At 34.6% G+C, this 25,901-nt stretch overlaps 4 protein-coding genes and 1 long non-coding RNA gene across 9 annotated transcripts in view; 2 read left to right on the forward strand and 3 right to left on the reverse strand.

The window, feature by feature from the left end:
- LOC105195265 (REPTOR-binding partner) overlaps window positions 1-1,799 on the reverse strand; it is a 29,470-nt gene extending 27,671 nt beyond the window's left edge. The window contains exon 1 of the mRNA XM_011160629.3: window positions 1,629-1,799. Within this exon, the coding sequence (XP_011158931.1) occupies window positions 1,629-1,667 (39 nt within the window). The 5' untranslated portion in view covers window positions 1,668-1,799. The remainder of the gene's footprint in view (window positions 1-1,628) is intronic.
- Window positions 1,800-1,842: 43 nt separating this feature from the next.
- On the forward strand, window positions 1,843-3,717 carry LOC120357784. Its single transcript, XR_005574779.1, has 2 exons — window positions 1,843-3,132; window positions 3,235-3,717. It is a non-coding gene; the product is annotated as an uncharacterized LOC120357784 (long non-coding RNA).
- Window positions 3,534-14,452, reverse strand: LOC105195267 (ubinuclein-1). Of its 3 annotated transcripts, none has more exons than XM_011160631.3 (12): window positions 14,088-14,452; window positions 10,349-10,468; window positions 10,174-10,275; window positions 9,798-10,088; window positions 9,544-9,718; window positions 9,027-9,453; window positions 8,782-8,943; window positions 8,568-8,648; window positions 8,272-8,307; window positions 7,645-7,761; window positions 7,384-7,563; window positions 3,534-6,674 (listed from the first exon to the last, which is right to left on the reverse strand). In XM_011160631.3, exons 1-12 carry the CDS (start codon window positions 14,277-14,279, stop codon window positions 5,444-5,446), a joined length of 3,114 nt encoding a protein of 1,037 aa, XP_011158933.2. In that variant the 5' UTR covers window positions 14,280-14,452; the 3' UTR covers window positions 3,534-5,443. The 3 variants fall into 3 exon arrangements, with proteins under 3 accessions (XP_011158933.2, XP_011158934.2, XP_039305216.1); XM_039449282.1 differs by having other exon boundaries at window positions 5,444-6,674; window positions 9,550-9,718; XM_011160632.3 differs by lacking the exon at window positions 8,272-8,307.
- Window positions 14,453-14,579: 127 nt separating this feature from the next.
- LOC105195364 (neo-calmodulin) overlaps window positions 14,580-25,901 on the forward strand; it is a 96,645-nt gene continuing 85,323 nt past the window's right edge. The window contains exons 1-2 of the mRNA XM_039449285.1: window positions 14,580-14,785; window positions 21,885-21,969. The gene's annotated coding sequence lies outside the window, so the exon portion shown is untranslated. The remainder of the gene's footprint in view (window positions 14,786-21,884; window positions 21,970-25,901) is intronic.
- Window positions 14,834-20,597, reverse strand: LOC105195266. 3 transcript variants are annotated; one of them, XM_026131056.2, is made up of 9 exons: window positions 18,516-20,575; window positions 18,400-18,443; window positions 18,138-18,324; window positions 17,890-18,050; window positions 17,421-17,767; window positions 15,965-16,077; window positions 15,720-15,827; window positions 15,411-15,637; window positions 14,834-15,106 (listed from the first exon to the last, which is right to left on the reverse strand). In XM_026131056.2, exons 1-9 carry the CDS (start codon window positions 20,033-20,035, stop codon window positions 15,087-15,089), a joined length of 2,727 nt encoding a protein of 908 aa, XP_025986841.2. In that variant the 5' UTR covers window positions 20,036-20,575; the 3' UTR covers window positions 14,834-15,086. The 3 variants fall into 3 exon arrangements, with proteins under 3 accessions (XP_025986841.2, XP_025986840.2, XP_039305217.1); XM_039449283.1 differs by lacking the exon at window positions 14,834-15,106 and having other exon boundaries at window positions 15,355-15,637; window positions 18,516-20,459; window positions 20,548-20,597; XM_026131055.2 differs by having other exon boundaries at window positions 14,834-15,637; window positions 18,516-20,574.

Genomic DNA, 25,901 nt, shown 5'->3' on the forward strand with positions numbered 1-25,901 from the left:
GATTTAACAATTACTTGGTTATACAAAAACAGTAAGCTCATTTACGTCAATCATTGACCATTACGTTAACCATTATTTTAATCAAGATTCATTCAACTAAACCAATTCAATCTTAAATTAAATGTATCGAAATAAACTAAATATTTTAGTTATTTAACAAATTTTTTCTCAGTCTAAAATATTTATAATTTCATTAACCAACTAATGAATTCAATCACTTTTGTAATTTGTACTAAGTTACGTGATACCTAAACTACTTTCCTTTTATATCTTTGAATTGGTTTTCCAATATCAGATTCTTTTATACAAAAATAGAAGGGCAAGGAATGAATTTCAAGTAAATAACAAAATAGATTTTTTTATTTTTAAAAATTTTCAATGAGTAAAAATTTCTTTTTGTTCTTTGTTTTTGTGCGTACTTTAATTGAATAAAAGAATTTGGAATTCTTTGTAAAGCCAATTCAAAAATATTTTCTAATAAAAGTGTTGATAATTTGCTTTATTTAGAATCCATTTAAAAATTAGAAAATTAGCCCATTAGACTATTATCATTAAAAATGCTCGAATTATATATTTGATACAAGTGCTTTTGATAATACCAATTAATAATAATATTCATAACAATTATTATTTAGTTATTACATTAATACTTAATATTTAAAAATAATTATCAAATTATTGTTTGAAAAAGACGCAATCGGGACAACTAATATGTATTCGACATATGTGCACATACCGAATGACGATCGTATATTCTTTGCGCTCTTCCGCCACACTTTGACGAAGAAATCATTTGAAATAAGTGACTACTCCAACTAAACGACCGACTCGGGACAGATCTCGAAATTAATGAGACCATAATGTTCAGTGCATTTACGACACTGCGAGACTTTCGCGAAACACTTATTATCTGCTTTCGAATGATCCCGAAATGCATTCGAACGAGCGATTCGAACGCAACGTGATGCAACGCACGGTCCAAGATGTCGAGCGACAACGCTACGATTCGCGAAAGTTTCGAAATGGGACACTCCCGTTTGCTTGTTGCTCACCGCATTACCCGCGACACTCTTCAAGAAAGAAAGTTTCAGAAATTAACACGAACTCGCAAAATCGGTCGCACATAACGCTAATGCTTCGACGATGGCCGATCGGAAAACAATTTGAATCGCGACCGCGGTTTCATCTCGACGGAGTCGACGGAAGCCGCAAACTTCTGCAGCGCCATCGCTCGACGAGAGACAGTACTTCCGTGCAGAGAGTAGCGCGATCTGTCGCGAAGAATGCCAAGCCGAGTCAGGCGCCAGCTTGACCGCATGAACGAAATATCGGCCAGCTAGACGGCAACCCCCTCGACCACCCGCCCGCCATTCGCCACTCCCCCTCTCGCCCGCGATCGCAATCGATGCGAACTGGGGTGTCGGGACAATTGCGATTCGCGCGTGCTATCACGATCGTCGAACGCGCGAGACGCGAGCTCGATGAATCCGATGCGCGCCCTCTTTGCACAATGTGGTGTAATCCCGCCGAGAGCGCGCACGCAAGGCTCGTCCGTTTTCCCCATGGCAGGTTTGCGTCACGCGCGAGCACATTGTCAGGCGCGTATCGCCAAAAAATAGCGCACTCACCGTCTCGTTCTCAACGATGCACATTGGCTCCACTTCCATGGCGTTGGGCACGGCGCGCGTCGACGCGCGGAAACGACGGGCAGCAACGGGGTGGCTCGCTCTTCGCGATGGCGATCGTCCGTAACAGTTCGCGGCAGCAACGTGTGTCTGTTTACAAACACTGCAAGGTCACACATCGGACCGCCGTCTCCTCTCCTCCCCACCTTCCCGCCCACCCCCGCTCATTTCAGACCGCTGAGTCGTGTTACGTCACGAGAAGTCGCGACCGTGGCGGTGCCGTGCGGCGGTACGCCGAATTTTCGATGCGCGCGCGCACGATTGACGGGCCGCGCGATCATCTGCGACAATAGGAGCGAGGTCAGCCGGATGTTTCGGAACATGATAAGGAAAATTCGATAGTCGAAGTCCAAGAACTAGCGCATTTCGTCTCGTACAAGACGCAGTACGCTTGTTGCTTTTGAGACATTGTAAATTTCGTTGGACATCTTGTAATTTCGAAAAAATAGGAACAGCTATGTTGACAATTTTTTTGATAATTTTTATACAAATTGGAATATTTTTCAAAAATACTCAGAAAATCTACATCTTAGTATTTTTCATACAACTGAATTCTGAAATATTCTGAGATTTCTCATCTCATAATTTCTAAAAAAATATTTTTAACTTTGTTGGATTTTATAATTAACATATTTCATTAGAAATTATACAAGAAAACTTAGAAATCTTAGAATATTTTATAATTAACGTATAAGAAAAATTTTGAAAAAAGATGTAAACTTTCCAAGTATTTTTGAAACGTTTTAATTCATATAAAAAAATCGAAATATTTTCACCAGGAAAGTTTTCACTCCTTTCTCCTTCATTTCTAATTAACAGACATTAATCAGACTGTCCTACTTTTCCATCAAACATCATATTTGAATTAAAAAATTTCGCTGAAAAATACTATTATAAAAAAATTTTTTACAAATACTTATTATTAATAGTAAAATAAATTATCTCTTATTATTTATAATAAAATGTTTGTAAAAATACTAAAAATTGATTTATGATAGCTATTAAAAAATTATTATTTATAAAAATACCTTATATAAATTTTGCCTAGTTGTGAATTAATGTGAACTATTTTTAAATTGAATGTCATTGCGTTTGTTTTTATGAGTATGTATGTACATACATCTTTTTCAACATAAAATTGTCCCAGTTTTGATTAGAAAATATCTGGTCACATTATTTATTCCGCATTCTGAAATTGCTTCGTTGCTAAAACTCGAAGAGAATGACACATCTGATATTAATTATTCAACATGTTAAATTAGAATCAGTAAAATTGTAATTCTTTTCGTTTATCTAACAATTTTAATTAAAATGACCGAGAAAAAATTGCTAGATCCCGAGTATGAGTGGATTATTCGAACTTGCACGAACGCCTTTAACATTTATCTAACAATGACGCATTTTATATTTTACGATAACGCTTTGAGTTTGCAACCAGAAAACTCTGGTAAGTCAGTAGAGTTCTTTTAATTTTTTTTTTTTTTTTTTCCGTAATCATGCTAGAAATAAAATCTTGAATAATGCAAGAGTACGTTTTGTAAAATTTCAGAAATTTCGCTCCTATCATATACGCTATTCATGGCGGTGTTGGATCTTTTTGCGTACTGTATTTACCAGTAAATCAATACAGTTCATAAGCGACACCAACGATGCAAAGAGACACAACGCAAAAGAGAAGGATAGAAATGGTATGACTTTTGTAAAAAATATTCAAAACTTATATTTTAAGTCGTCTTAGTGAAATTCCCAGTGCGGAATTGTACAAGACGTTTTTTCTTTATAATCGTACTCTAAGTATCATAAGGGTAAAATAGGAGAGAGAGGGAGGGTAAGGTATACGGTATATAATACAGTACTAGTCATCTTTATGTATTCCAAAAATATTCTAGTTGTCTCTCGTTCTTTCGTTTTTTCACGCACTCTCATCTATCGCTTAGACATTTCTCTCTCTTTCTCTCACACGTCCTTTCGCACTTGTTTCCTCTCCGCACTATCTAACGTATCTATTGTTCAGTCAAGCCACATACAAAGCCACACAAATCTGCAAGTCGAGAAAGCAACGGATGCTCGCGTCTTCTTCAGCTAATCTAATGATAATCGCATTCCCTCCTCTGACACTATGAAGCATTGAAAATACATTTTATTGTGATGTTACGACAAAAAAAAGACCTGGCGAAGGTAATGTACAGTGGAAGTATTATGACTTTTTGCTCCTATCAAAAAAATAATGCGCGTATCCAGTACCGCCGGTTTGCATTCTAATTATTCTATGCAATCGCCAGTGCATTTATAATTATAATTACCTATAACGAATCGCCAATCTATTATTAAAAAAATCATTTACAACAAATCATATTCATAGAAAGTAGTAATGGAATTTCAAAAAGTTAAATTAATATGTATACCGAATTAAGTGTACTCTTTCGTTTGCGTACATACATTGTAATGAGAAATGACGGCTCAATTTTAAAAAGCTGTCCATATCCGATTTCGATAAATTTTTACAAATACGTAATACTAACTAAATGTAATTGAATTCATAAATGCGGAGTTGCGAAAATACTTCGTTTTCAAAATATTTAAATTTTATTCAGCTTAACGTTTTTTTTTTAGGATTTTAGGATATTTCGTGTTATTAGTATATTAAGAAATTGTATAATGTTGATAAAGTATTATAATAAAGAAAAATAATTTTTTTAATCATTTCTTTAATTTTATTAGATTATCAGCATTTAAATAAGACGTGGTAAGATTTAACATTTTAAATCTAACTTTAAATCGAAATCGAACTTTGGTAGCTTTCTAAATCTTTATCGAAATGATAATCGAAACGCAAAGAGGAACAGTACAAAAGACATCTTTTTCTCGCTCTGTGACATAGGATGATCAAAAATAGAATTATATGTAAAGCAAAGTTGTACGGGCATTAATAATCTATTTTTCATATTGTGACGTTATTTTTTAAAAATTAGTTGAGATGGGTATTTAATGCTTATGTTTATGATTAAAATAAAATGTGTAACTGAAAGCATTAAATGCCTACCTCGGAAAAATCGCAATAAAAAAAATCACAGACTGCTCGTCGAATAAATGAAAATAAAATTCTTGTAGAATTTTCCACCCAAATCACGGAGCGATTTGACGCTGCTCACTTATTTACATAAATACTTGTTAAGATATACATACACCGAACAAATAACGAACGGAGAGCAAATGTGAATTTCGTTATTAAAACTTTGAAAATATATAAGCATAGTAAATATGAACGAAATTTAATTTGATTATATAATATAGAAAATTTTAAATAAATTCTATTTTGCGCTCGCTATTCGCGTGTTGTCCATTTGTCAAGTATATCCACATTTCTTGAGTACTCTAGAATTTTATAATTTATATACTTATACTGTACACATATAACCGAAACTCTATCACTAGCGAATTTATAATGTATGTACATAATTTGGCGGTTTTTTGAAAATATTTTAAAAATCCTTACACACGACATACACAGTATGATCGCTAACTTATATTCGATAGCTGCATGCATTTTATTTCGCATTTTTATCGCCAATAACGGCGAATTCATAGTGGAAGAAGTTTCTGTCAGCCTTCGCTCCATTGTTCGTATGAAACAAAATGTAATTACATTAATATATCAAGAGTTCGGTTTATTATCTCTCGCAAAACTAATAACCGATCATCACTATATCGTTCCCAAGAAAAAGAAAATTTCAAACAGCCGATAGCATACGTCGTTTCTACCATTGCGCTTCTTCCTTAGACCTCATTTTATCATCCTTTTTGAGATACAATCTTTGATAATCCTCTTGATAAGCAACATACTGCGCGTTCGATTTACCAGGCTTTTGCATACTACCGGCGACCGGTGAATTGTTAGGGGAATATTTCATTTCTTGTAACTCTTGCAGCTCCTTCAACGATCTCATTACCATCTGGACATCCTTCTCCTGTTCTGTTGGTTGTACCGCATTCCCTAAGGTATCATCTGTCATAAAACCGTCTTTCCGTTTATCAGTTAATACTCCTCGCGGCGAAGAATCATCGTTGATAATTTGACTGAGGAAATTAGTCGCGGCAATCGTTTCCTCGTTTTGCCTTTGCTCCTGTTCCTCTTTCGAAAGGGTCGTTTGTTGTGGCATAGGCACTACGTCTTGATTAATAGGCCCTGTCTGTTGCTCAATCATTTTGTGATCCTTTTTTCTTTTCTTTTGATCGTGCGACGATTTATGCTTGACTTCCACACATCGCTCTCGTTTTTTCTCTTTTTTATCAGTCTTGTTGACCATCGCGTCGACATCTTTGTCATCCAATTTCTTATCGCATTTAACATCAGTATTTTCCTGCAGGAACCTGAGTTTCAAGGCCTGTGCTGACGAATAGGAAGTATCCTGTCTATATGCGGAATGATGTCCAACTTGAGGAGTTTCATTTGTTTTCGAATGAGATACGGGTTCCGGACATGCCGTGATAGAAACTCTATCCTTTATTGTTTCAGTTAGCTTTGTCGATACTTTGTCGTAATCAACACGTGTTATGGACAGAGAACTGTTTGTTAAATCCATAAAGTTAAACTTCTCAACGTGACTCTTAACTGGTTTTTGTGCCATTAGTTGTGCTGTAGGTACTACAGAAATTTTACCAACTGTGAAATTATTGGGAACCACGACTCCTTCTTGACCTGCGCTATTTTCTATATGCTTATCTTTATATTTACTACTGTGTTGCTTCCGTTCAGTATTGACGTCACTAGACTTCGCCGACGTTTGACTTGCAAAATTTGTTAAATTTTCGCCGATGACCTGTACTTTGGATACATTCATGTTTGTCCTCTCGTTTTCCTGAGGCACGTGATTATTCATATTTGTTGCATCGTTCTTTGCGACAACATTACAAACTTGAGTATTGGCAGAAGTGGTAACGTTGTTTGCATTGACCATTTCTTTTGGTTTCTTCAACTTCTTTTTAATGCTAAAATCGTAATAATCCATTAATACAGAGCAACACAAATTCTGACATCAAAGAAATATGAAAATATAAGGAAAAGGCAAGCCATATATAGTGAGAAACAAAAGTATAAGTTTAATCATCTGTGTGCATTTAATAATAATAATAATAACAAAGTATGTATGCTAACTAAAATAATGAAGCATCAGCAATTTTTGCACAAGAAACCAAAGAGAAAGCATTCGAGAGAAACAAATTAACATTAACATTAAACATTTGCGTACAAGTTAATTATAATCTCATAATCTTGTTTTGTTTATAAATGCATTAAATTGAGTATCACTCTCGGTAGAATATGACTTTTTTCTAGGAATCCGTTAATGTTTCGAGCGAAGAAGTAGAAATCAGTATTAACCCATTACACCTTCCTAAAACATACAATAATCAAGCTATGAAGCGATCAATTGCCTTCTTGGCATAGTCATGTGACGACAATGCACCAGATTTCTTGACCGCGATTTTTCACAAAAAAATAAATTAAATCAATCTTCAAGGTTCTTGATCTTAACTTTCAGACACGCACTCCTTTCACTTTGGTGAAAATAAGAAAAAACCATAATAGGACTTTCATGCACGAAGCAAAGCACAAATAGCGAAAGTTTTCTTGTAACTTGTAGACATAGTATATCAACAATTGAATATAAATATTAATAATATAATATAGTACACTTACGCGGGTTCAATTGGACTAGCATATTTTAGCAAAGTTTGCAATCGCACGTATCCGGGTGGCCACAATGGTAAGACATTTGCATCCATGAAAGTAGCAACAAATGATTCCATACTCTCTTTTCTTGTTCTGAGAATTTTGAAGTAATGTCTCCTGGCGTTCGCAATTTCAAGAACGAATTTCCTAAAATTAAGATTTACATATACAGGCGTGAACGCACGTCTAAGTTACGTATGAATAACCTAATTTTTATCAATAACATACTTTGCTTCGTCAGTCCATGGAAATCGTTTCCGTGGTATTTTCGGCTTTTCCGTGTTTTTAGACGAACCATCTTCTTCATCACTGCTCTCTGCATCTGCAGGAGATCCTTCAAAACCCCTGAAATCAACCAATCAATTACACTCTAATAAAGATAATGTTATGAAAATTCATGATTTCGCGATGACAAAGAATGATGATCAGCATTTGTTGTGACAGAATTCCGCGATTATAAGTTCTTCTTTAGTAATAATATATAGTTCATAATCAATTCGTTTAGACATTGAATTGTGTCCCAGATCAAATGCATAGTTCTCTCGTTTGACGCAAAAGATGATTCTAGTGATAAACCAAACACTGATACTGATGATAAAAAGCCCCGCATCTTCCTCTGCTTTCTCAATAATGTGACAGATGAATAATGACCACACACTCAGTAATAAAAGCCCTTTTTTCTATATGCAAACATAATTAATCACATGAATGTTGATAATTGAGAGAGTAAAAGCATGTAAGCATGAACAGATTAGAGGGAAAATATTAAAGGTAGAAAAAAAGAGGAAAAGAAAGAGAAAGAGCAGTCGAAGAGGCGAGAATAGAAAGGGGTTCCTCTTACGAGGGGCGCCTTACCAACAGTACCGATATATCTCCCAGTATAATTGAGGACTGAGAAATAAAAAATTACAATAAGTTTATAGTCAAGAAATTATATAAATTATAGTTCTATATGTATTATCGCGCGCTCTCTGGTAAACTGGATTTTTTTTTTCAAACTGTATTTACATTATTAAAAAATTAACAATGTATTATTAAATAGAATTAAGATAATCTATTATTAAAGAGCAGAAGTACACTGTCGCAGAAATCAAAAATAAAAGCTGCGACATATTAGGCCAATATATATGATATATAATAAAGCTACTCACTTTTCATCGGCAACTTTCTGACATTCCTTCATATATTTGTCCATAACTGAAGGCATAACATTATCGATAAGCGCCTTTAATCTGCAAAGTATTAACAGACTTTGAACTTAAAATTTTTAAAGAGCAAAAAGAATTTATCTATTATAAATAAATATAAAAAAATAAATTTTTTATATATTATACATAAAATTGTATTACTACAGCCTAATCTTACTTTTGCATTGGTTCATTCACTCTATGTTCAGCGTCTTTCAAATAAAGCTTCTTAGCCCTGCTGAGAAGAGTAATTTTGCTACAAGGTAAAAACCGCACTAGATGTCCATAAGTTTGTAATCTTATGCTAGGCGAATTTAACATTCGCAGTTTCTTCTCTAAACTATAATAAAAATAATCGGATCTTAGAATAATTTTCACAATTTGTGCAATTTGTAATTGGAATAATTTATAATACAGACTTACGTAAAGAGTACTTCGTTAATTGCGCTATTAAAGAATTTACTTTTGCCATCTTTGTTATTTTCTGCTTGGAGCTTTAGTTTATTCACAATTTCTTTTATATCCTCAGGTAGATTCTCGGGCAAAGACGCTTCCTTATTTTCCATTTCCTCCCCATCAGATTCAACGTAAAGAACGCGAGATTTTCCCGAATCCATTGTATCGCGACTCGATTCGTCTTCGATTCCTCTAGCCGCATTAACGACACTCTCTATCGCATCGTCAATGTTGCTGTCTTTAGCGTCTAGTCTTTTTAGATCTATTTTCTTTGCGTCGTATCCGTTACTATTGGCCGATTTTTTCTCGAACTTTTTAATATCGAACTTTTTCTCATTTATTTTATTTTTCTCTGGTTTGTCAGACTTTTTCTTTTCCTCTTGATCTTCCGAGGCTGAAAAATTGCAGGATTAATACACAAATAATGTGTAAATCGAACATTTTTAATAACTTAATAATGATATTAGAAAATGAGAAATATTACCTGTACCTCCTTCAGCATCTGTCGTTTCATTCTTTTCCTTTCGTCTCAAAAGATCCAAATCTTGTTGAGAATTTTGCTGTTGTGCGTCCTGTGCCTGATAATTTTGCGGCTTTTTCCTCTTTTTACTATTTTCGTGATTAATTTTCTTCTCGTTATTTTCCTCAATTTTCCGTCTCTGTCAAAGACATCACGTTATACAAAGTAACATACAAGGACAAAGCACAAACAGTATTGTATATTTAAAAACTAATTACTTTTCGCGGGTTTTCACCAGTAATATCTTCCGTCTCATCGTCATCCGAGGAGCTAATGATTCGTTTATCTATTCTTTTAGGACTATCTACATCTTCGGTATCCTCTTCGCTACTTTCACTACTCTCCTCATCGTCGCTATTATTATTATTATTGTTATTATTATTATTAGTATTATTATTATTATTATGGACTAACGAACGTCTATCGGCTGCTCTGAATTCGAGAGCTCCGCAATTAATATAGAAACCTCCGTGCGCTGTGGTCATCTCTTCGGGTACAATTTCATCATACTGTTGGCAAAATACATCAAAATTATACATTAAAAACATCTTCGAGGATATTCTTTCACGAATCAGAAAGAGGAACTTTACATACAGCATCAGTATTGTCGATGAAGGAATCGTTCTCGTCATATCCCGCACCCAAATCCACGTAACCGTCATACTTGTGCCTTTTCTTTCCCATAGTAGATGTTCCCTAAGACAACCGGAAATAATCAATTGTTTGTTAATTTTATATCAAAGATTTATTAGTTTTACTATCAACATACATATTTCGCCTCGAACCGTTTCGCCATATCTCTAAGCTTATCCTCATCATCGTCGTCGAACGGGTCCAGTCCATTGGTCGCATTCTCATCTCTCCCCTTTTGTTCTTTCGTTCGCTTTTTCTGCAAAATAAACAAATTAATTTGCAATCACTCAAACGAGTATGCATCGAAACATCCTGTTCGCGAGCTGACCTAGTAATCCACAATTAAATCGCTCTCGCGCTTCGCTCTCTGCACCACTTTCACTAATTTATAAAAAATTCAGATCAATCAGAGTGAATAGACTGTATCTGTACGCGTGCCCGTGTATAAGCTCTCAAATTCAATTTAAATGTATCTTTGTTAATGATCAGAGGTATTTGGTACCGTTTCATATTCGATATTTGTCAAATTTATCAGTAAAATACATTTCAAGAGCGCTAGCTGTTTTTTTTCCACATGTGCGGAATAACTTTACCACGTCACGTAAACATATTTATTTTTCCTAAACAGATAACTATAAACTGTTAAAGTCTGTTTAATGACTCGACCATGAGTCATCGTGGAATCTTTATATACACAGCAAATGATATAAATTAAAGTACCTCGTGTCGAATTCTCAAAATAAAGGAATGATAATAAATTCCTAATTTAATTCACATTATCCGTCGACAATTGCAATCTCAGTCTTCATTTTCCGAGACAGATTTTCGCGAGATTAATATCACGTTTACTGTAGCACGAAAGCTTAAAAGAGATAAAAATCAAAAGTAAGAACAAAAGTAGCGTGTAGGAGCTCCGGAATGGACGGATCGATTTTCCGTAAGGTTCGTGTCCACCGATATACCAGGAGCGCATAAAGCGGTTGGAGCGTCGTCCTTGCGATTTCGCGCTCTTTCCTACGCATCGCGTCGCGAACCACCTCCTACGGTCTCCTGTTCCCCTATCGAAGGGACGCCGAATCGAGCGATTGATCCTGCCTGCGAGACGCGGTTATTGACAATCGAGGATTGGTTGTTCTCTCTCTCTCTCTCTCTCTTTTTTTTCATACGCAAACGCGCCTCAAATCAGCTTAATCGTCCTTGTTAATCGTCCAATTAGTTGCCCAATTAATCGGCGAAATATAACGCGCGAAATATAACGCACAGTATCGCTTCTCCCCCCCCCCCATACTACTACCACGCCGCTCATGGTTATTATCGGAATTCTTAACAAAAAAAAAAAATATATATATATATATATGGGGCTAACCTAGTAACACGAAACGAGATTTCATCGCTTGATGAATTAAAAAATTCAGAATAAAATTGAATGGAAGAGAAGAACGCGGGCGTGACAGGCCACATGGTCGAAACAGTGGAATAATACGTGAGAGAAGGGGGAATAGTTAAAAATAAAACGAAACCTATTGAACGTAGTCCTTTGTTAGACAAGGACAGGATATCGATTTTGACGAATCACACGATAAAGCACATTAAGTTATCTCACGGGTGGTTGCGATCGATTTTATATTGTGAATTTTCGAAACGCGCGCCTCCCCGCCACTCGCAAATTTGATTCGCCGGCGAATTCGTGCCACGTTTTCGAAACACGTGTGCGATCAAAACAAAGCTGCAAATTGCACGCAGCAATGTGCGGCCGTCCGTCGATGGAAAGTAAAGCAGCGTGAACGAAAAAAGAAAGAAGAAAGAGCGTTTCTCGTGTTTGGCCTTCCGTTCAATCAAACCCGTCGCGTTTCGCGAGACACAAAGAGCGATTGTAGCGTGGTGCGAACAGTGCAATTCGTGTACAAATGAAAATAAAATATTTTATGTAACGATACGCAAGCATTTGATAGTCATCCGACATGCCAATAAATAGAGCGGAGTAATTTAATAAATTTAATTATGTTAAAAGTTGCGTGAACAGAAAACTCAAAAGTTACGTTAAAAATAAATTAAAAGTTAATTTTGAAAAACATTATTCATATTACATTAGAAATTCTCAATTTTTTAAAATTAAATTACTCAAAACAATTTTAATATTGTCAAACCAATTTTTAAAGTTGTATTTGTAAATTAAGTTTGCATGAAATACATTTTTTATGAAAGAATATATTTTTCTTTACATAAATTTTTAACTTAGGAAAAAAGTTAATAAATTAACTAGTTAAGTTAAAACTTATTATAATAATTTATAATAATAACATAATAATTCTTTCAAGTAATTTAACGTAATTTAATTTTTATAAAGAATTTCTATTTTGGTATAAAGCTTTTCAAAATTAATTTTTAATTATATTAATTTAATTTTTACGTAACTTTTGAGTTTTTCATTAATATAATTTTTAACATAATTCAATTTTACAATTAATTTTAACTTAATTATTAACTTTTTAACTAATTAGTACCCAACCCTGTACGTCTCATTATTTACAAGAAAGAGAAAAGATGGTTTCTGGAAGCAACGCAGCACAAGATTGTGCTTGTGTTTTCACGCGTGTATTTCGTACTGAAAAATAGAACTCGTCATCAAATATATTTACCAATTATCAGGGAAAGAGACAGATTGTATTACATCGCGTGTTTATTTATTTTATTGTGCTACACGGAGGGGGAGAGAGACATGAACGCATGACACGCGTCTCGAGTCTGGAGCGGCGTACTCGATACGTGCCGGCGGTCACGAGTCTCTCCTCCGGTGCATCGATCTACAATTCAGAAAGGAGAACCCGCCGCAGCACGCTCTCTCGCGCGCGCGTGAAATAAGAGACCACCTCCACGTTCACGCCGTGTGTGTCGCACGATATTTCTCTCTCTCTCTCTTTCTCTCCCTTTCCCCCGTCCGCGCTCTTCCGCTCCCTCTTCCCAGCGATCGCGTTTTCCACGTATCCTTCTCCCCCAAGACTTGCATCAAGACCCGCCGAACGCAAGTATGTTGTACGTGGCTTGCGAAATAGACCGGTGTAGATGATGCCCCGCACACGAATAAGGCATCGCCGTATATGCATCTCTTTCCCTTCCTCGAGACAGAAAAGACAGAGAGAAGGGAGAACGGAGACGGATGAAACGGTGAAACGCCGGACGGTCGCGCAATGGCAAGACTCTCCTGCAGACGTTTTACAAGCCGAAGGGACGCGCGCGAGCGAGGGACGCCGCGTTTCTCTCGAGAGAAAGAGAGGGAACGAGAGAGACAGAGAACGGCGTGCATCGCGTAGGTGCGAACCCAATTGACTGACTGACTGACTGAATGACTGACTAACGGCGCGTCCGTCTCTTCCGCGACAGCGGCTTCGAATGTCGGATGGAGGTGACGTTGACAACGCGCCGGAGATCTCGGCACGGCGGGGGACCGCGGAATCGATCAAGAAACTATTCACGCCCGCCTTGTCGCACGACAGCATCGCTACCGACGTCGTCCGCGGTCTTCACGACGATGACGACGACGACGACGATACGCATGCAAACCGCGTGACAATCGCGCGGATGGTACAATGCGAACACCTCGTCGATGATCCTCCCCCCAAACCCCGCGTCACCGCGACGACGACGTCCCGTCGATAGACACACGCGTTGAATCCTGTCCCTCTTTCTCACTCTCTCCATTCTCTCCCCCTTCCCCCCTACCCTGCCACGCATTCACACACGCACAAACGCGCTCGCTCTCTCTCTTTCTTTCCTATTTCTCCGTATGTTTCGCGTACATGTCACAGGCTTGACATACGGTCCTCCGTCCTCCCTTCGAAGCAAAGGAGCGGGCTAATCGCTGACGGGAGCCTCACCTCCGCCGACTTGAGGAGCTGCGCGTAGTTGAACTCGGGGCATGTCTTCTCGTTGGACTCGGGCAGGGTGAGCGCGAAGCGGAAGGAGGGCGCGAGCTGCTTGCCCATGTTCCCCTTTTTCTCCTTCGTCGCGTGGCCCAGGGGCTCCGGGAACTCCAGGGTCTGCAGGGGCGCCCGTTTCGCCTCTGACATTCCTTTTACATTTGTCGCCGAGTCTAACGCGGATCACGGAAACACTGCGGGCCTTGCGACCGCGGCAACATGATACACCTCCTCTCGCTTCACTCTCTCTCTCCTCGATTAAACACCGCGCGGACGCCGCCGCTCACACGTCGCCATCTTCGGCACGACTGTTTTTAGAGTGCGCCACGGACGCGCGCCGTGACGCCCGGCGCGCCTGCGCCCACGGCTACGGCCGCGTTTTCAACGCGGCTTCGCCGTCGCCGCGATAATCGCAGCAGACCGAACTGCGCGGCACGAATTGCGCGAAGAATAGATGCGTTCGACGCGCCCGTATCTAGATACTCGTGCATTGTGAGCGATAACGTCTGATAACGCCGAGCAGCTGATCCGATATGACAGACTTATGATAGCTCCGAATTTGGCACGAAGTCAAACAACAAATAGCAAATCATGCGATCGATAGAAAAACAAACCACCTTAGATCACGAAAGGATGAAGGTTTGCTGCTACCGCAGGTAAATGTTTCAAATCTCGGGACGGATACCGATGCAAAGTTACAAGGATCTCGTATCGAACTTTTTATTAAGATAATTAGTACAAGTCCTCGCAACGTGACACTTTCAGCGTGCACTTTGTCATTATTTCTGTTTAAATAATGTTATAAATATTATTTGCTACTTAATAATAGAAAGTACTTGTACGCATCTCTAAATACTATGTTTACAAAATATCTCGTGTTGTAAATAATATTTCAAGTTAAAAAATCTCATGTGTGTGTGTATATAGATGTGTAATGTATAAAATACTTAAGATACCTCACACATAAATTCCATTGCCTGTAATAGTAAAAAAAGATCAGTTTTCTAAAATATATCTTGTAATATTTACGTTGTAATTGCATGCATTTATCTCTGTAATAAGGCATGCCATTATTAAAATCTAAATACATACAATTATCAGCTCTAAACCCTGCTCTAAAATCAGTATTAATTAAAACTGCAAATTGTACAAGATTTCTAAAAATACTTCTAAAACAATCGAATTGTATACAATAAATATTTAACCAGGTGTCCCCAAGACATTTTTAATTGTTAATTACGTCATTTTTCTTTGCTATTTTAATTGCTGAAAATTGCTGACCTAAAAGTTTCATTACTTCAGCGTGCTTCATATTGCTCTTGTCTTTTTTCACTGAATTATAATTCTGCTTCACATAAAGAGCGAAACCGGTAGGTTCTCTCTTTGGTGTCTCCACTTGGTGCACAGTGCCAGACTTTGTTGTCCTGTTAATTAACAGTTCAAATTTTCCATAACAGTAGCCACATCGCTTTTTCTCAATGTCCAAAGATTTTGAATGTCTTCCAATACTGCAATTATAAAAACGATATAAATTTTAGAAATGTAACAGGCAAAATCAATTTTTATTGTAATTAATAATTAATCTAGTACCTGTATCCACAGCCTGTACATTTATATGTAAATTTAGATTTAATTTCGTAATTATGACAACGACGTATTGGTGGCAATTCAGGAAATATCTTTTTCGCTTTGTTAGCCCTATAATAAAAAAGCAAATTATATAAAATTCTACACAATAACTACTTTATTAAATAATTATTGCACAGAATTTTATGGTAAAATAAAAACTTAGACATATTCTTTCAATAATTATAAAATACTGTGTCGTGACATACCATCTTGTCCAAAAATGTCCATGACCATCTGAGACACCATCTATTATCCATGATGCCGCATGACACATTTCATGTATTAAAGTATCCCTTAGTCTATCTGGCGTATCTAAAATCTGCAAAATAATTTATTTCAACCACGACTAATTATATGTATATAATATATATATATATATATATATATATATGCAATTTAAATAATTAGGTTACTCAATAAGAATAATTTCCAATTTGTTCAATTAAAATGATTAATAGAAAAAATTAATTAAATTTTCCAGTCATTATATGTTACAGTCAGTGATTAATTTGAATATTATACATAATGGCCAGCCAATATGCATAATGCTTGCTAGTTTTGGGAAATTTGAATAATGAAAACAAAAATATTTAAATTAATCAAAATGACTGATTATTATGCATTATATCCATGAATAAGTAGACAATGTGATTCATGAAAGATTAACAATATTTTTAGAGAAAGATATTGATTAATTTAAATATATTTGGTTTCATTATTCAAATTTCTTAAAACTAATGGGCATTATACATATTGACTGACCAGGATATATAATATCCAAATTAATCATACTGACAGTAACATATACATACACAATTACAAAATTAATTGTCCAAGTACAGGATATTAAAGTTTACTACCAAATTCATCAAATATTCTAATTTTTTAGAAAAAACACAAATGAAAATCAGAACTTTTGCCAATGATATATTTCCATCCAAAGTATGCTTTCGATTTGTAGCATAAAATAAACTTCCAATATGTTATAAGTCTGCACAATTAATTTCGCGACTATATAAAATTATCTTGTTTATTTAATATCATTTCACTATCATTTTTCTTTTTTACACATTTTCAGACTTAAGCAAGAAATAGATAAGAATATCAATAAGAATATAAAGAATATAAAAAAGATAAAACAGAATAAATGCTTTGTTGCAATTTTGCTTAAATATATTTTTCAATATGATTTTGTTAATAACAAACCAGTAAACTTTTTCAATTTAAGCACAAGTTTATTTTTAATGAAAATGTATATTACTGACAAGAATTTTCATTTTTAATCGAGTTTTTCTGATAAAAGACACAGACAGTCTGGACACAGGATTTGGAAGATTATTTTATGCTCAAATTTATCAAATACTATAATATTATAAGAAAAACTCGATCAGAAGTAAAAACTCTTGCCAATAATATACATTTTTATCAAATAAAAACTTATGTTTAAACTGAATGAAACTCACTGGCCTGTTATTACAAAATCAGATTAAAAATTTAGTTTAAGTAAAAGCATATAACTTGTGTATGTGTGTGTGTGTGTGTGTGTATGTATGTATGTATGTATGTATGTGTGTATATATATACACACACACACACACACACATACATACATACACACACACACACATATATATATATATATATATGAGACAAAAAGCATACCTTTGTTGCTAATACAATCCTTGAAGATTTAACGACACCAAAACTTGATACACTCTTTTTGTTATAACAATATCCCGCAGTTCTTGTCATACGAACATTCCATTCAATTGACATATCTCGAGGCAACTCATTGTCAAATATTTTCTCATTGTATAGTCCGTACAACTTCTTACATAACTCTTCCTTATTATTCTTATAATGTAGCCTATATTTCGTTGCATTCGGATGAGCACGATGCATTGGAACCGTATTTGATAGAGATGTTAGAAAGGTTTCGTATTCCATAGACTTAGTCATCATTGATTGAAATTTAGATGTTACTTTGGATGGTTGCGATCTCTTAACATCTAAAAATTAAACATTATCTTCTTGAACGCAGGTTTCGTCATTAATAATATTTTGTCCTATTTTCATTTTAAGATTAGTTTTTATTTCAAATTTAAACAAATTTTATGTATACGTTTCTTACCTTTATTTTGTACATATTTTGGTGGTACATAATCTCCAGGATCAAATTCACTTGTGCTCGAACTTTCATCGCTAAATGATAATCTTCTTCTGTTCAAATTCCCGAGACTGCTAGATTTATAATTTTCATCTTCAGTGTCCGAATCGCATAATAGCTGAAGCCTATGCCCAACAAAATGTAATATTAATAATGTAATATTTAATTAAATTTAATATCTAAGATAAATAACATGAATAGCATAAATATACCGTTTAATTGAATCTGGTACTTGATTGGATTTGGTGCTACTTGTAAAAATTGTAGGATTTGTTAATGCACTATGATACATGCTTTCACTGTCGTTGCTTGATAATGATTCATCATTGATAAAATCATTCATTTCTCTTTGTTTTTGTTGGATATTTCTTCTTTGATTTGATTTGATATTATTTTTATCTAATATACAAAATGTGTTTTAAAAGAATTATATAAACAAATTAGACTTTAATAAAGTATGATACAATTGCTTACCCACGTCAGAATCTTCATGATACTGATTTTTTGATACAGGTTTCCTATAATAAAATATAATTTATTTGATATGTTTTTATGAAAGCCCAAAATGATATAACAAAAATATAAATTACCGTTTTGTTTGAACAATCCTGTTTATTGACTGACCAGATGTCTTTCTTGGTTCATTCGTTGGCAGGACTGCATTAGCTTTATCTCTCCATGCTCTACCATACAGTTTATCCAAAATATCCGCACAGTCCGTTACCTTAGTTTCAAGTGTATTTACTGTTGAAGTAGCTTTTTTGTCAGTTTGTGCTTTTGGTAAAAGTTTTGATTTATTATCTGGTGTGCAAAATTCAGACTTTTTCTTGGACTTTTTAAAATATTGGTCCACTGTTTTTGGATGCATCAAGACTGAAGGAGAATTTACAATTGCCTCTTGCTTCTTATCAGTGTGCACTTTATTGATTTGCTTTTTGTTATTTGGAGTTTCATAGATCTGTTCTAAAGAATGCCCCAAGACTGAACGAATCACATTGCCAGAACTTACAATTGTCTCTTGTTTCTCATCAGTCCATGCTTTGTTGATTTTTCCTCTGTTATTTGGAGTTTCATAGGTCTGTTCAAATCTTTCTAGACTGCTATGTCCAGACTTACTGTTTCTGTTACTCGGGGGTATAGTATTGAAAGAACTATCGCTTTGAGAATCAGAACCATTTGTTAGAAGCCACTGCTTAATTTCATTCTTTTTCTTTTCAGACAGAGGTCTGTAGGAATTGTCACTGGGATCCTTTCTATTAAACGATAAGGCTGGATGCATTATGTCTTCCTCTCCATCTGTACTCTCGTCAATTATTACATTGGTTTCTTTTTTCTCTTTGGGCGAATCATACGTGACCTGTGTATACTTTATATTCTGTAAAATTTTATGCGTATGTTTCTTTGTAAGTACAACTTTACCTGTGCTATCCTTCTTTGGAGCATTAAAAGTTGGATGTTTACTGAGAACATTGGAACTATCATATAAAGCACAGCTTGGTTTAATTGCTTTATTTCTCTCTTCAGTATTGTATTTTTCTCTTACTTTCGAATTTATTTCTTGATCTATAATTACAGGACTTCTATCATTAATGTGACCCTTTGATTCACCAATGAATCTTTTGGATTTATTTATTTGATTTCTATTACAGTTTGCATTGTTACCAGTTTTATCAGTCGAGACATTATTAGAAGCTAGTAAGGCTTCAAATAATCTATCAGAAGTCAAATCGTTGGAAATTAATGATGACCTGTCAATTTGTTCAGTTCTGTTTGCAAATTTTTTCTTTGAGAATCTATTGCCATATGATGAATCAGACTCATTTTCCTTTTCGAGCTCTGAGGAAGAACTCTCTAAAAGTTCTCGGTATTTTTTATTCCGAACATTGCGAGAAGTCGATTTAGATCTCCATTTTAATTTAGTGTGCTCAGGGGAAGGGCTACAACTAGAGTCGCTGATCACAATCACATCGCCCTCATCTTTCGTCTTCTTCTTTGCAGCAAAACGTTGCAGCGAAGAGTTATCAGTGGAGGAAGTAACAGAATTCTCGGAGAGTCGTAGAATAAAATTTTGTGAATCGTACACAGAGTCACCCACGTGCCAATTAGACATCGTTTCCAGTCTCGTTATTTTCTCATTTACTCCAAAATAACCGTTTATTTCTCACGAGTTTATTTCTCGCTTGAACAATCTCAAAGTTTTTCACAGTCACGGTCTTAAATAGTGGCAGGAGGGAGAGGCATAAACACACCGAGAGATGAAACGATGTCAACACAATTATCAAACAAATGGAGGATTTCGGTAAGGGTAAGAAATGTTTATGGGGTTAAAAGGTCAATGAGGTTTATTTACGTTGCACACATTCACATTTATTATATCGCAAAATTCCAGATACAATTCCAACGAACTTCCGTGCAGATTCGCAACACTACGGTTTCAGGAACATCAAACACTAAACTCATTGGCTAGGTTCAGTTTGGTTCAGTTCTGTTGTCGACAAAGAATCCACACAACTCATCGAACTAGATACTGGAACCTATAAAAACAAGTTCCTTTGATCAAAGCTCGACAAGGTGGACTAAAAACTAATCAATAAAAAATTAGAATAGAAATTATATTCGTACTAATAAGATTTTTTTTGTCCATTTTCTGTTTTTGACTCAACCGGCTCCACTTTCAAATCTTTCAAATTCGCCAGCAAAAGCAAACCGTTAAATTGTTGCCAACCTTTGACTATTACTTAATCAAAGCTGCCAACTGTGTAAATGGTGGTTACTAAAGTCCCACATAATAATTATTTAGATTAAACTTTGATATTTATGTGTATATTTGATATCAAATTAGAAAAATAAGGCTCTCTACAAATTTTAAAAAATTTTATTAATTTGTAATGCGGGGTCTACAATACAGTCGTTATGATGTTCGACGCTGCAACGGACCAATCAACGAAGAGAATATATAACTTTTTCTTCTTTGATTGGTCCGTCGCAGCGTCGTAACATCGTAACGACTTCACATGTGATCGCGCCCATTGCAGATTTCGCATAAGAAATTGAATGAATCAATGTTGAGAAATTTTTTAATTTTTGATAACATGATAACTAGTGACGATAAATCATCAGCAATTTTAGCGACTATCGACAATTACCAACGCCAACAAATTTTCCAACTGTTGATATCTAACGAATTGTTTATTTTAAAAACATAATATATAATAAAGAGTATAATATAAAGTTTGTATTAATTAAAATTCCAAAAATTCTTTAAAAAAAAACTAAAATCTTGATTTTGAGTATAATCACTTCTCCAAATGAGACAACTAAAAATACTTTATCGATCGAGATTATTTTGTCAAAGTTATATCATAAAATTCAAAATTACGTTTACATTGATTTTTAAATATTATTTACGTACGTTTATACGAATATTTTTTGCGTAGACAATAGAAGCAATGTAAATTATTATAAATTAAACATACAATACAAAAAAGAATAATGAAATTATAAGGTTGATATATATCTGACTTTAATATTAATAAAATAAAAATAATATTAAAAATAGAATGAAATATAATCTTCGCAATTTTTAATAAAATTTAATTCTTTTATGATCCATTGTTCTTTTATGTTCCAATTAAAGTCGACATAAACATTATTCTCTCTTTATTAGTCATTGAATACCAAAAAGATAGAACAATGTGTGTTGACTTGTGTAACTAATAATTGTTTAAATAAAAAGCACTCATAGTTTACATTGTATAATGTAGAATGTAGATTATTCCAATTAAACATCTAATCTTGGCTTTTACCATGAGAAGAAATGAGTATTTAATTAAGTACGGTACGCTAGATGGCGTTGCTATCCTCGATCGTGGTATGAAAGCAAACGAAGAGTGGAGGCCGGAGCAAGCAGACTCCTTTGTATTTTTATAATAAAAAAACTAGTATTTTTCTGCTTGCAGAGATAATTAATTCAGTCCAGTTTGAACATAACGAACGGACCGGAGCAATGTATTGCTACAGATATTCGCAACATTTACATATCATGTACGTATTACTACATATTATTAGCATATCATTGCATATCATTCACGTTCGTGTGTTTCGTGAGGGAGTAAAGGTTAACTTGTAATTTCGAGACAATATCATTTATTATTACATACGTTTATAATATGTATAAAGGTAAAATTAGTCATATTATATTATACTTTATTATTATACACACTGAGACAATTTGAGAAACAATTTTTTTGATAATAAGGATTTATATTTTATTAAAATCAAATATTTTGATGCAAGCATTTGTTTATTCTATTTAAGTTTCTATTTAAGAAAAATGTTTACTTTTAAGTAAATATAAACATATTACCTTAAGTACTTATATAACTTGTATTTGTACACTTTTTACATTTAAATAATGATTTTATAAATAAAGCTAAAACAATATTATTGAACTTAATTAAATTATTTTCTTAGATTAAAAAATCTAATTGTCTTAAATATAAAAATAATCTAATAGTAAATAATTTCTAAAACTAAAAGAAAAAGATATTTAATTAAAAATTGTTTCTTCATTTACTTACATAAATATTTCAATTACATTTTAACTGGCCTGCAAGTAAATAAGCTATCAGGAACCATCGAGTAAATAATTTTTTTATGTGAGATAAAAATTTTTTGTTTTAAAATACTTTTTATCTAAGTGCAGTAATTTGTCATTAATCACAGACGAAACGACTTTTTAATTTAAGATCTCAGATGTGAGACAATTATTGAACGTTACTAAAGTCAAGGACTTAAAGACATAAAACATTGTCTTGAAATTTATGAGTCAGCCATTCTGCTAAGGTTCTAATAATGCAATAAACATTCATGAAGCAGAGGGCAGTATGCAATTAAGAACAATAAGAAAAATTAGAAGTAATGAAATTATGTACATCTGATACAAGCGTAAGAGCAAAATAGTAAAAGCTAAAGCTCACTTTTCATTTGCTTCTTTTAATTAAAAAATAACGATATCCGATTTCAACACAATAGTTCAAGCACGTCTCATTTCGAAATATCGCATAATTTCTTTCGCTTCAAAGAGCTGCTTTTTGCAGGTACATTAATTAGCTTCAACTTTGCTCATAAATAAATGTCCTTTAATTTTCCCATATGTAATACGATTTTTTTTTCGTCGTGCTCGCGAATTATGCATTTTATATCTGGAGCTACTCTGGAACTAGTCTATATGTGCAAACTCGCGCGGTAGTTTTGCTACGACGTACGTCATTTGTAGAAGCCATTCAGAACTTTTCTGACCTGATACGGATACCCGTGCGGCAACGATAATTCTAATTCGGAAGCCGCCCGAAATGCCCGTCAAACGAGAACGAAACTCAATCAGGATCCCATCTATCGTATTATTCGCACAAAGCAGACCTCAGATTGGATTATCTATTCGCGTTTCCCGCCACACATTATGTACTCTCGCAGTATAATGCTCATGATGTGCGCGTGTACCCGCAACAGGAGATTATAGCGTATCCACGATTAACCGTACGACCCTGATCCCGCGATATTTTGCGCCGTGCATCCTTGTAACGCGGCCGCGCTGTAAATTATCTAGACCACCGAACCACGAAGATTGAATTTCGGGGCCCGCGCGGCAGAAAGAAAATCTGGAATGTCCTATAATTCGAGTAGATTATGCTCCCGGCTCCACCCTCGGTAAATTCATTCCCATGAAAGAATTTAAACGCACGGCGAGCGCTTCGTCGAGGCGTTTCGGCAAAAACGCGAAGCGGTTTGTACGCGTACCGCGTACATATACCGTGAGCTTAAAGCGTAATGAGCTGCATTGCACGCTACAACTTGCGCTCCGATGCAAATGCGTTAGCGGCCGCTAAGGGCATTTTTATCGAAGAGGGGGATGAAGGGAGTAATCAACCGGCGCCCTGGTTATCCAATTTTGCCGATCGTATTTCGACGAACGGCTGCGACCGGATGCGTCGATGAAGCTCCATTTTGGTCGTCCATCGCGTCCGCTCTCCGCGATAAATCCAAAATTGATCATATTGCTGCGGCACGTGGCAGCATTTGTCGGTTATTAAGCGTAGGTTAATCCTTTTAGCGCGACATTGAATGTAAAAGCTTTGGGGGGGGGGGAATTTCAGCAATTAGGTTTAGATGGAATTGAAAAGTAGTATCAATGAGGTAAGCGACTTGCGACACGGAGAACGCAAGAATGTGAGCTATCAGCTTATGCATTGAAAGGCAACACGAAGTTTTTTTCTGATTTATGACCTCCTTCAGTGTTCTCTTCTTGCCTGTCTATGAAACTTATTGCACAAAGCTCGGCATAGTCGAGATAACGAGGCAATAATGATTACGCGAAGGATGTCTAAAAAGTGACTTCTTTCTCAAGAAAGCAGATGCAAGTAAAAAGTGCGTTTTCTTTATGAAGTAACTTTTCGAGAAAAACGTTTGCGGTAAATAGAGCGCGCGCGTTTACTTGATTAAATATCATCCGCTAATCAAAGCGTATTTGATTTGCCAATAATTAACTGCATTTAACTCGCAATTGCTTGTTATTTAAAGAGATAAACAGAAATTAATAACGATATTCGACATACGTGATGGCATATAACTTCCTTTACATTTGAATTTCTAACATCCGTTTCTATCAATGTAATTAACACTCTGTACACACGTAGTTTTTAGACATCTTTACTGCGCACAAGTGGGTCATTTGTGTTTGAGTTAACTTTTATTACTTTTACAACTGTAAAAAAATTCTTCATTGACTCTTCATATTTTAATATCTCTAAAAAGTATGGTGAATTATTTAAATTAATATAGAAACAGTGTATAAATGTTGTAATTAATTATACGCTGAAAAAAAGAATTTATACGGAAAGAACAATTTTACCGCGGCATCTAAAAAGCTAGATATAAATCAGAAAATAATTTTATGCTGGCCCATCAAAATAATTATGTAGGATACGCAAGCATGATAATGTTGCAAACAGTTTTGACATTCTAAAAATCAAGTTAAACATACCATTTTTGAAATGGTACATAAACGTTATAATTATACACTGGAAAAAGAATTTACACGGAGAAAACAATTTTACTGCAGCATCTAAAATTCAGAAATAGATCAGAAAATAATTTTGTGCTTGGCCATCAAAATAATTACATAGGACGCCCAAGCATGATAATTCTGCAAACAGTTTTGACATTCTGTTAATCAAATTAAATTATACAATTTTTTAAATAGTTTAACGTAATAATTTTCAGGTCTGTATTTCAGCAAAATTGTTCTTTCTGTGCAGTAATAATAATCAAGTAATAATAATCAAGCCTAAATAATATGCAATTACTAAGCTGTGGTGAAATTTCAATTAAACGCTTGGTTAATATAACCAAATATTTAGTCATATTGAATAACTGTTTGGTAACTAAATATTTACTAATATTTCGTAACTGTTCGGTTTACACTGAGGAAACGATACTTAAGAATTTATTTGTGGAACATAAATTTATTTCAATTCATAAATCTTTATTTAAATACGGCAAAATAAAATTTTATTTTCAGCAAATACATCAATTATTAAGAAAAATGAGATATATTTCAAGAAATGTATATTTCATCATGACAATCAAATTTCTCTACTAACATTTACTTGCTAATATTTTGATTTTTTTCTTAGTATAGTTGATTACAAAAAAATTGTTTAATAAAAAAAGATGTTTTCTTAAAATCATATATTTTGATGCAAGCATTTGTTCTGTTTATGTAAAAATATTTACTTTTAAGTAAATAGACATATTTACCTAGAGTATATAATTTTGTATTTTTACATTTTCCACATTTACATAATAATTTTACGTATACTAGTAAAATAGATGCGCGCTACACAGCTTTTGTAATTTACAAATTACAAATTTAATCGATACACACATTAATCCTTGACACACATAATTGTTAAAAA

The sequence above is a fragment of the Solenopsis invicta genome, chromosome 5 (assembly GCF_016802725.1).
Source record: "Solenopsis invicta isolate M01_SB chromosome 5, UNIL_Sinv_3.0, whole genome shotgun sequence".
In the NCBI taxonomy this organism is placed as follows: Eukaryota; Metazoa; Arthropoda; class Insecta; order Hymenoptera; family Formicidae; genus Solenopsis; species Solenopsis invicta.